The sequence below is a fragment of the Myzus persicae genome, unplaced genomic scaffold (genome assembly GCF_001856785.1).
Source record: "Myzus persicae strain clone G006 unplaced genomic scaffold, MPER_G0061.0, whole genome shotgun sequence".
NCBI lineage: Eukaryota > Metazoa > Arthropoda > Insecta > Hemiptera > Aphididae > Myzus > Myzus persicae.
The window spans coordinates 721,173-732,951 of record NW_019101352.1 but is presented as its reverse complement, the minus strand read 5'-3'; the positions used below and the strand labels follow the sequence as shown (position 1 = coordinate 732,951).

The 11,779-nt window shown below is 31.0% G+C and overlaps 1 protein-coding gene across 1 annotated transcript in view; it reads right to left on the bottom strand.

The window, feature by feature from the left end:
* Positions 1-1,011: 1,011 nt before the first annotated feature.
* LOC111028721 overlaps positions 1,012-11,779 on the bottom strand; it is a 298,666-nt gene continuing 287,898 nt past the window's right edge. The window contains exons 3-6 of the mRNA XM_022307457.1: positions 9,952-10,087; positions 5,828-5,961; positions 4,338-4,665; positions 1,012-1,751 (exon numbers count right to left, since the gene is read on the bottom strand). Coding sequence (XP_022163149.1) covers positions 1,651-1,751; positions 4,338-4,665; positions 5,828-5,961; positions 9,952-10,087 — 699 coding nt within the window. The 3' untranslated portion in view covers positions 1,012-1,650. The remainder of the gene's footprint in view (positions 1,752-4,337; positions 4,666-5,827; positions 5,962-9,951; positions 10,088-11,779) is intronic.

The following is an 11,779-nucleotide window of genomic DNA, read 5'->3' as shown; positions in this document are numbered from 1 at the left end:
TATAATAAATGGAATTGTGGTTTTTTTGTGTCATGAAATAAATGTTTTTATTCGGTGATTATTTAAAAAAAACTTATAAGTATTAAAAATATAGGGTTTTAATATTTAATATGAATTTCGGTGGTTCACTTTTGTTGTCCATATGTAACACATTATATCCCTATTCATATTATATGCAAAATGAAATATTGCAGTTAAATAATATATTGTGTTATATCGAATAGTATTTATTTAAAAGTGTTTTTTTATGTACTTGCAAAAATGACTACTTAATTTTTGAAAACGTTTGTTACATAAGTTTTTTGTATTGGCATTTTTAAATAAAAAGTTGGTACTGAGAAAAACTGTACACAGAATGTATATAAAATGATTATTACCATCTATTTTCTATTTTAAATAATTTATTGAATCCGGTTTTTGATATTTAGCCTTTAAGTTTTAGGTAAACGCGTTTGGTTAAATTAACTTAATATACACTCACATAACATAGTTATATTTTACTTGATGTGGAATACGATTAGAATTCTAAAATTAAATTAAAAGAATAGCAAATGGAATACGTCATTTCAAACATCCCGTACAATATTAACAATAACAATAATAAAAATGAAAAAGTAAAATAATGAGTTTTAGAAAAATGTAAATGTATATATAGGAGTGCAGTTACAAAAAAAACAAAAATATGACAGCTGTATGTTTGATACTATATAATTTTATTAGCTCCATCTGCACGACGATAAAACCAGGTGGCGCGTGTACAGTTGAAATTAAATATTCATTTTTCATTTGGGAGTTGATACAAACAGGGCCGTGGAGCGCAGAGGACTTACAAATAAAAATTCACTATTAGGTTTCATCCATCCGGCAAAACAATGGTTTTAATTGTAAAATTAAATATTTACACTGTTTCCGGCTTTCGGTAAGAAAGAAGATTTGTTTGCTATCGACGAGTAAATTAAAAAAAAATGATCGACATAGTTTCATCATAATAAAACAAACACACTAAATTATACAATATGATATATATTTCCAAAGATACAATATAATATAATATTATTAAAGATTTTTAACTACAGGGTGTTAGCATATTTTCAAGCGGTGACTAGCATATTATTTATCATGATAATATAACAATATTATATGTACTTAAATATGTATTATAATATATATACAACCAGCGATTTTTTACGAGAATCAATATACACATCAGACCACGCTCTATCCATAGGTATATAATATGATTTCCTTATGTACATGATATTATATTCAAACACTAAACAATTTATATAAATAAAAATTCAATAAAAAATATGTTACAATATAATAGTAAATAATAATTATTATTTAACAATGATTGAAATTTTTTTTTTCAAAGTTTACAATGTAAACAATAGATTACAACGAAATGTAACAAAATGTAGGATGGTGTTAAATTATAAAACAATATACATGCCCCCCCCCCTTTGGAGACTGATTTTTGAAACACAGTAAAAGTCTTGGGTACTTATTAACATTTCAAAAACTAAAGTTAACTTATGACTTAAAATTGTTCATTTTTTCTTCTTTTTTTACTAATTTTTTTAAATATCATTATTGTTGAAGAATCTTTATCACATAGGTCTGCGACATTGATTAGGCTGCGGTCAATTGCTACCGTAGAAGTACAATAAACAACGATGCTGACACGTAGACTGCGATCTCGTTGATGTTGAGTAATTGAGCAATGTTTATGGAAGGCGAGTTGCTCGATGCTGTAAAAATAGTTGCAAATAAATATTAGTTATGTAAGACGATGGTTTTCGTGTTATTTTTTAATCAAATACAGTTGTATAAATTCTATGAGAATAATAAACAGTAATTTTATTGAAATGTTCAATTGATGTACCAGAAGTGAAAATGACAAATAGTTTAGTAAATATACATACAGACATCATTTGTATTATCTTAGTATCATTTCAGTGATAACAGATGAACTTATAATTTATATTCATGTACCTACATACAATCTTAGTGTTATAAACCTGCTCGATTACTTGACATTTTAGATCAAATGATTTTGTAATAGGTATAGTTATAAAATGTTGCTAAACTGTCGATTCAATAAATATTATATTTACCTACATCAGGCAAAATTTACAAAATATTTTTACGCAACGATCGGGTGTAAATGGGTTGAGTGGATCAACACATTCAATTTATGTGGTAAAAAATTCAGAAATAAATACTTATTACTACTATTGTGTTATTGAAATATTTGAAGAGCACTTCGCGTGACATATCACTATTAACACTGAGTGAGTGGCGACGAATAAAAATAAAATAATAATATAAATTTCATCATTACATTTTTTTGAGGGTAAGTAAATCCTCAATATGACCTCTGAAACCACTGACACCGTAGACATCAGGATTCAGATTGTATAATATAATAAAAATGTCAGAAATAATAAGAAAATTAAGATGTAATAAGATGTCCTTATTTTTATATATTATCATTCCATTTAAATTCATTTAAAGACATTGATTTTTTACGAAAACTTATATTTTTAAATTAATTTGTTTTATGCGTCATTATAATAATAGTAATAATATCGTGCATGGTTTAAATTAAATTTACAAAATATAAATAAGTAATAACATATCGAATAAAACATAATTGAGAGTGCATTCAATAATACATTATAAATGATTAAATGCGGATGATCCCAGATCATAGACCATATAGTAATTATATAGACCCAGTAAAATATTAAAACATCAGAATATAATATTTATAAAAACAAAAACAAAGTAAAGATGAAAAAAAAATAAGTCAGTAAGTCACTTAGAAATAAGTAAAGTTATTTTATAAATAACAATATTATGTGAATACAGCTACATTGTATATTAGATAAATAAATACGATCCCTACTACAGTAGTAATTTAAAATTGTTAAAATAAATATAAGATGAACATAAAACATTTTTTTTTTATAATTGTTGGAACAATTTATTCTTACTAGGATAGTTAACAATTTTTTAAAATTTTGTTGACTATTAGAAACCGAAAATCAAGTAAAAATCTCACAATATGAATATTTAACATAAAGCTTTGTAATTCAATACCTAGCTTTTAACAGCTATACAAATTTGCATAACTGATTCTGTTGCAGCTTAACTTTTCTAGTATACATTTTAGGAGATTATAGTATGTCAATAAGTATATAGTTTAACTACAATTTATAAGTTTCAACGAATTTGAAATAATTAAATAAACCAGTTTTACATTATATGTTTTTGAGGTATTCGTTTTGTTAACGTAACATAATTATCTGTATCTTTAAGTTTAATAAAATCAAACATATTCTATGGTAAGATGAAGACATGAAGTGTTAGATTCTCGATGTCGTACACATAAGAATTTATTAAAGAATAATATATTATACTTTTATGTTTAGTACCGGATTGAAAAATCGTATACGAAAATAGCCATTAGCTGGTACCATCTATTTTAATTATGCAGGTACGAATAATTTTGACCAATAAAATATAATACTACGAGCACAATACATTTAACCGGGAACATAATACATAGTTAAAAAATATAGTAAATAAAAAAACAACACACAATTATGTAAGACGTAATACCTAACTCAATATTGTGTTATAATATTTAATCGGGTCACATGTAGGTGATATTATAGGTATTATGCGATTTTCGTGAAACCAATGACATTTGCTAGCATTGTATCATGGTACAGGTACAACGGCGAAGGACTTCATAGAGAAACGCATTATTATATTATGGTGTAAGGTCACCCACAATGACTATTTCCCGACAGCTGAAAGCCAAAGACTTACCTACAATTTATGGTTGATATATTATATACTGCGTATTATAATCTATATTATTTTGTTCGGTCCCCCTCCGAGCGTCTACATTTTGCTCTTCATCTCTACCCTACTCATAAAATATGGGTGCTCCGATGTGCAAATCTCCACATGTTCTTTATACAAACAAATTCCATGTTACTGCTAGCTCGTAACTTACCACCCGACCACGCTTGTACCCTACGACTAATACTGTGAACTGTCATGGAGTTGAATATTTCGAATTCTATAGTTTAATAATTATATAACTAAATACCTACCTATTTATTTTACATGGAAAAAAAAACATTCTCTCACTTTAGTACATCAATTATTGCTTATCCACCAAAATAACGTGTCAAACAAATTAAAATCTTTATAAATTTCATAAAATATATGTATATTTCTATTCCTCATAAATTGAACAAATTTTACGGGTTCAGCCTTTTTCTCGAGTTAAGCAGAACGAGTGGCCGCATCGCGCTTACCGTGCACAGGATCAGCCCTGGAGTCGGCGTCCTGTTCGTCGCCTCCTACCAGTCCATCGTCGGCAGCCGGCAATGGTAGTCCAGGGACCGGCCGCGGCCGGTGCGCCAGCGCGCTCTGCTCCTTCGATTTCCAATACACCGTGCCCAGCGTGGCCACGCATTTTAGTTTCATGTCCCGATCGACCCTGTTCCGGTGCTGGTGGCCACCGGAGCCTTGTAACCGGAAGTGCTGCATTCCAGCCTCGAACTTGAGACCCAGTGTGGTGACCATCAGCCCCTCTCGACCGACGTAATCCGTGTACGGGCCCCGCAGATACGAAGAGTTTACCTACGAAAACGGACATTATATTATTATTATATCAAAATATAACACAGACACGTATATAAGATTATTGAGGGTGGATCTAGGTGTTGAGTGGGATGCACTACTATATTGCCAGAGGTGGGTGGTGGGATAGAAGAAGAAACAAAACCTTAAGCCACCGACGGTTCTAAGGAGAGCTGAGGAGGGCATTGAACCCCATACCCACTTTTTAAATAGTCAAACAGTTTTTTATTATCTTTTTGTATTAAGTAATCATAATAATGTAAATACCATTAACCGTAATGGTAAAATTTATATTTCACTACGACATAATTACATAACCGATATATTTGTATAAAAATAACCCAGACGTGTGTGTCATCTTACCTAGATTTATTCTGTATTACCACGGAGTCTCACCACACCTAATTATTTTTGTAAATCAAATCAGTTTCATCGCTGGCTTGAATAATGATAATTATAATATTATCTAACATTCATTAATTCAAAAACAATTAAAGATTTAAGTTTTTGATAGTATTTTTAAATATTTACACATTTTTGAAAAAAACTGTGAAAAATTATTTTCAAGATAATGAGACATTTTCGATAAATAAATACCTGGTACATTGTAGTAATAATTATATCTAAAAAATTTTTAATTTGATATTTCTATGAAAAACAGATAACATAATAGTCTACGGTCTAAAGATGTTAAGAATACAAATATAATATGTTCAGTAAAAACGCTGTAACGTGAAATAGTCGTTTTATATTGTTTGAAAGCATCGAACAAGAAAAAAACCACTGTTGTGATTGCTGATTTTTTCTCATACACCTAAGAGTTCAGTAAGTATTCAGGTTTTTGAAAACGCCAGAGGATATACGTATTCTTTAAAAACATCAAAAGAAAATGTATGTTACTTAAATGAATTTCCACATGAAATGTATTTTAAACTATCAAAATAAAGGTCGTAAAAAAAAAATACTGTATACATTTTGAAATTCGGTGTACATAGTTATTTTTCAGTAAAATTATTTAAGAAATATTAATAAGTCTTCATATATTTTTTTTTTACAAAACATGTTTTTTTTGCAGTAAAATTCACTTCAATAGAAAGTAATAACAATAACAATAATAATTTCAAAAGATATTTTTTAATTATAGAAATAATTGTATGCTTACCAGTTCGCCGTTGATGTACCAGGCCAGCTGTACGGCGGGTTTCGATCTCCCAGAGGTGCAGTTAACGTTGACAGTATCACCCGGCTTGTACCGATCTTGGCCGCCAGATATGCGAGGTCCTTCGTCGGGCGGAGCTAAACAATAATAAAACATAACAACGACGTGAATATAATATTTTGTAATGACTTTTGATTATGGAAAAAGAAAATATTCTTAAAAAAATGTTCGGTTTTCTAAATAATAAGTTGTGCAATTAATAATATTTCATTAAAATCCTGAGATGATGAACATGTGTTATAAACATTCTTATAAAATCCGAGAGTTAATATAAATGCGTACAATAAATATCTGGAGTAAACATGTTGGTGAAAGGTGATCACCAATAATATATTATACTATTATACGCCATAGGCCACGTCCGAGTTTTTACATAATATCAGCCATACTGTTTAAGGGCTATCGGCAACTATACCAATCCGGATTTTAAAATTAATATATATATATTTATAATATTATATTATAGGTTATGGCCAATAATAAGAACACGCATCGTACATGGACTTTATTATTAAATTCCAAGGAACGTTATTTAATACGTTTCGGTTGCACAGGAGACGTTTCGAATAAAATGCACGTGGAAATGTTTACGTCGATATCAATACGCGATTCGAGACTTTTCGGCAGAGGTAATCCCACGCGTAAACTGTATATACGTATAGGTACGACTGTACTCGTATATAGTTTTGTGGTTTAATTTTTTTTTAAAACTAGTTTCATACCGGCGGAAAAAAAATATTGTCGCAACTCGGTGTCCGACGTCGACATCGTTAATCAGCCTATTCGAAAAACTTTTACTCGTTTTACAACTTTTTTCTTGTCTAGTGATATTGCGAAATAACATTTCATTATAGAAGTTTGAAATGTCTATGAGAGGCATCGCAACTAACTGCCACCGGAACTAGTAAACGAAATATTTATTATCTCTGTCAAGTCGGAGAAGAGTGAGAAGACCAACCTAATTTCGACTTTTAGTCGGGAAAAAAAGTTTTTTTGTTTCAAACGGGGATCATTAACTTTTGGACATTTATATATAACAAAAAGTATATAACACTATAATAATGTGAACAAAATTTATATTAAACAGTGTCTTAGATAAAAAGTAAAAACGAAATATTGGACTGGAGTTCAAAAAAAAATAATAATTCAATATCGGTTATTTTAAATTAAGTAAATTCTCTTTACATTATTATATGTATTAACTATTATATGCACATTATTGTGCTAAATTTCATACAAATAGGAATTAGGTTTGGCGTAAAATGATGATGTGAAATGTTGGTAAATAAAACATTTAAGTTTAAATTTTGGATGCAATCATTACTACTTTCAAATTAAGTGTAAGTACTGCACACATATAATTATCCAGAGCTGACGGTTAACGAAGCGAGATGGATTCTTAATATCCGGTTTCTGTAACCTATAGCTGTCTGGATTATTTGTACTTGAATTTCCTTCAACTTGAAATCGTATAAACTGTCACCTCCAAAAAAGACGTAAAACCACGCTTGCTAAAATTCAATAATTTACATACCTAGGTTGTCGGTAATATTTTCTTGGGAGTTGTGATTGGGGAGAAAAAAAAATACATCACTAACTATACTACCTAAATATGATTTTCTAATACTATATGTATGATAAAATCGCTAGGTATATAATTAGTTATCTCATTGATGTTGGTTATTTTACTGGTATAAGCATATTATGAAACATGTTATTCTATTATGTTCGACAATTTTTCATCCGAAACGTTTAAGTACTAAAATCTTTATTGAAATGAACAAGAAATAACTTAAATTTACATAATTTATCGTGCGCTCCGATATAGGAAACATAATACATGTGTGGGTTTCATTAAAACGTACATTATAAAGCGATCGAATCAAATATCAAGAGCTAGTATGACGTGACTGTCCTGACCTTAACTTTTGAACCTAAAATGTACCAGCTATAAAAGATAACACGACATTTCGTAACTTCAATGACACAATATAATAACGGTATCGCGCATCCATTACGTTTTGACGTTTTGTTGTAGGATACCAACTCTGTATTATTACCGATAGGTATTTTAATGAAATGCCATCAAGCGGCAAGTCATATATATATATATATATTGTATTGATTTGTTTTCACAAAAAAAACGTAAGGAGTCATCGTGAAATCCATTGCAAAAGATAAATTTTGCTTACATACGCGCGTGCTCGCACACTCGTATATTTATGGTTTTTTTTTTTTTGTCCCCGGCAATAAACATTTAGAAACGTAATCGTAAACGTCGTAATGATCCTCCGCCGTTAGCGCATATAATTTACCAATCGAATCGATTCGGTCTACCTATATCTACGAGATTACGCGCATAAGTGTATATCCATACCGAGAGAGCGGTGCACACTGCACACACACACACACACACACACACACACACACACACGCATATATATAACACATATATTATTATATATAAGTAATATACTTGTCTCCCACCTTCAGTTCGAGTGGTAGACAGTGGCGCGCTCGAGAGGGTCGGATTGAATTGGATCGCCGAGACAAAGGCGCGCCACCGAGTTAAACCAATTTGCACGTGCGACGACAATATTCTCGTATATATATATGGGGTTTTACGAGGCGCCGGGGACCGAGGACTACGGTGGACGTGCATTGTTCCCGGTCGTTTAAAACGCACTAAGGTTGAATAAATATTTGGTCGAGTACCCGGAGACTTTTACGTGTAATATATACTCTTAGGTCCTTCTCTCTGATCCTGCTGTATAATAAACGTGTAATAATATGCAGCTCGCTGACGACGACGACGACGACGACGACGACGACGATTAGAAGACGGAAGATAGTGCCTATAGCCTAAATACAATCGGCGACCATAAATGTTTTTCTCCTGTTAAAAATGTATTGTTTTTACGTTTAACGAAACGAATCACGGACAATTGCTATGAAAATTACGCATCATCAAAGGCATTTTCTAGTGTACGGTTCAACGTCTTAATCATTATATAATTCTACTTGGGTGAAATTCATTTGACAACGCATACAATATATAGCAGACGTTTTAAATTAATAGAATTTAATAATAGCTATGCACAAGTAAGTATAGTCTGTCTGTCTGAAGTAGTTGTAGTGGTAGAATTTGGAATAACTCGACTTTTGTTAAAAACAGCTTAAGTCACTTTCTGACATCTGCCTATAGCCTATAGACAATAGTTCTTAATATTACTCTCATTAACTTACTCTTATGTTAGCAATACATATAATATAATGTAACATGTTATCATTCCGTAGTCACAACGTCGACGTTGAACTAAAATGTAACTAATGTAAAACGTATCCCTTTTTATGTAAGCCATCTCTACACACATTTTGAAAATGTTCCATTACAAACTTTGAATTTCATAAAATAACTAACTTTAAATCTCGGCAGTTGGAAATTAGAAAATAGTGTAATTAATAAATTATAATACAAGTTGATCATTGAAACGTGTGAAATGTGAGTGCGGTTGTTGAGTGAATTTCATGATTCAGCGGTATACATTAATTAAGCATTTATATTATTTTGTTCTCGGCTATGGTTAGTAACAGTTATTGATTTCTGCGGCGAAAATCTCTTCTCATGTGTATATTTTACGGGTCACACATAAGTGATTCGTTTAATTTACACGTATTGGTACAAAAAATCGCAAAGCAAACAATAACTATTTATATTTTATAACGCAATTAAGTGTAAAACCATTATTGTCAGTTTGAGGTAATATTTTATTCGGTTCCTTAGTTTTTTTAATTAATTTGTTTTATTTACGGACCCATAAATTTATTTGCTTTTTTTTCATCCTCAGCGTTTGTGTTGATCTGTTAAAATTAACGATTTTTTCTTCTAAAAAAATAAATAGCAGTTTAAGCGACCGAGATAATAAATTTTAAGTGTTGCGAACGGTTTGCATTATTAATGGGTATTACATTAAACAGCATCTCTAGTTTTGAGTTTCGGATATTAGAAACACATAGAACTACGTATGATTATTTTATAGTGTTGTTGATGACAAAACGAAACTTACCGACTGTTAGCATAGAGCTGTGGTTAGTGACCGTTTGGAACGACGGCGCTTCGGCTGACACTTCACAGCGGTATTTGCCGCTACTCGCCAATTCCAGGGGCCTCAAAACAACGCTTTCCGCCGTTGACTGTTTCTCCTGAAATTAAACAAACAGGTAACGATGTTAGTATTATCTTCGTGTACAATAAGTACACCAGACGCAAATTATTGTTCACGTTCTTTGGTATCAACCTAGTTATTGATTTTCAAAACGTGTATAGCATGTGTATATAGCGTGTACCATGTGGCATGCGTCTGTGGCGAGTACCAGAGACGTGACGAAAATACTACCGTGGAGTTAATAGCGATAATAATAGTTATTATTCCTCTTATGGTATATTATCCACACACATATAATATTATGTGTCACACTGTGTAGTAAGATCGCATTTAATTTACCATCAAACGCGAGTGTGATAATTTCTATCGAATTAAGACCGTGATAATGGCTTTGCGAGGTGCGAACCCTAATATTAAGAGTATATAATATGTCATCAGTAAATGCATATTAGTGGGTTCTTGCCAAACGTCTTCTGCTAACCACTCCTTCCGAAGCCACAACCAACCTTTTACCGTACACCTTACACGAATTCTCGGGGGGCATCTACAGCAGGATGACTCATCACGCGTAACGTCATCGTGTTATATGTAAAACACCCGTTTATTGAGTTGAATCACTTACTTCCATCTGCTTTGTGACGTTTATTATAATACACTGTTATTGAAGTATATTTTATAGGTTATGTAAATACCACGTGGCGAATTGTTTTCACAAAAGATATAGTTTTAAAAAGCTCGCTAAAACAAAGTCATAAAAAAAAAACAGTATCGATACACTAAACTTTTTAACTACACCGAACGACACGGATGCTTTTTATTGATAATTCGGCAGTCGGCAGGAGGGTGGAGTACATCCTACACAGAAAAGTATAAACATATCGTCTTTCAATAATGTTGTCATGTGTAATATTGTTGCTCTATTATGTATATATTAAAACATTTTATTTGTATGCAAAAATTGTATACTATTATCGGCCAATATTAATTCATTTACTTTTTTGGCATTTTAAATTCTATAGTTTATATATTTATTCACAATACACTGAAATATGTTCGAAATCTAATTAATAAAACAAGTGGTTAAATGTATTATGTTTCATGTAAGCATTGTGTTTACCAATTATGAAACTATTGCACAATAAATGGCATAGATACGAAAATAATACACAGAAAGTCACATTACAGTCAAACACAAGAACAAGTTAAAAGGGCAGATCAATAGGTTTCAGAGCGTACTCAGGGCGTAGATTGAAGAAAAAAAAACAATTAAATGTATTACATCCACCGTCCTTTGTTCAGTACTGCACACATAAGATACAACACATATTCCGCCCTATAAAGGAACTTAAGCCAATAGATAAATCTAGACTGCTTCACTTTCTTGTGAAAATAAATATCAACAATTAGAAGTCGCTTGGTTAAATAAATATGAATATGTATATAATCAAGTATTAGCGTACGATAAAAATAATATGTTAAGGTAACTAATTTAAATATTAAAGTAACACGGCGCTTTGTATATGCAATTTTACTACAATGTTTTTTTAAAATACTAGTGAACGACGAACGTAATATTCTGTACATAATTTATGCAATGATAAACGGCTTTGTTGTAATAGATAAATCACTAATATATACAGGGTGAATTACCAAGCATGCTCACCCTTATTTTTTCACTTAATAATAAATTTATTCAAACTCTGACTATTGGATTTTTTAAATATACTCA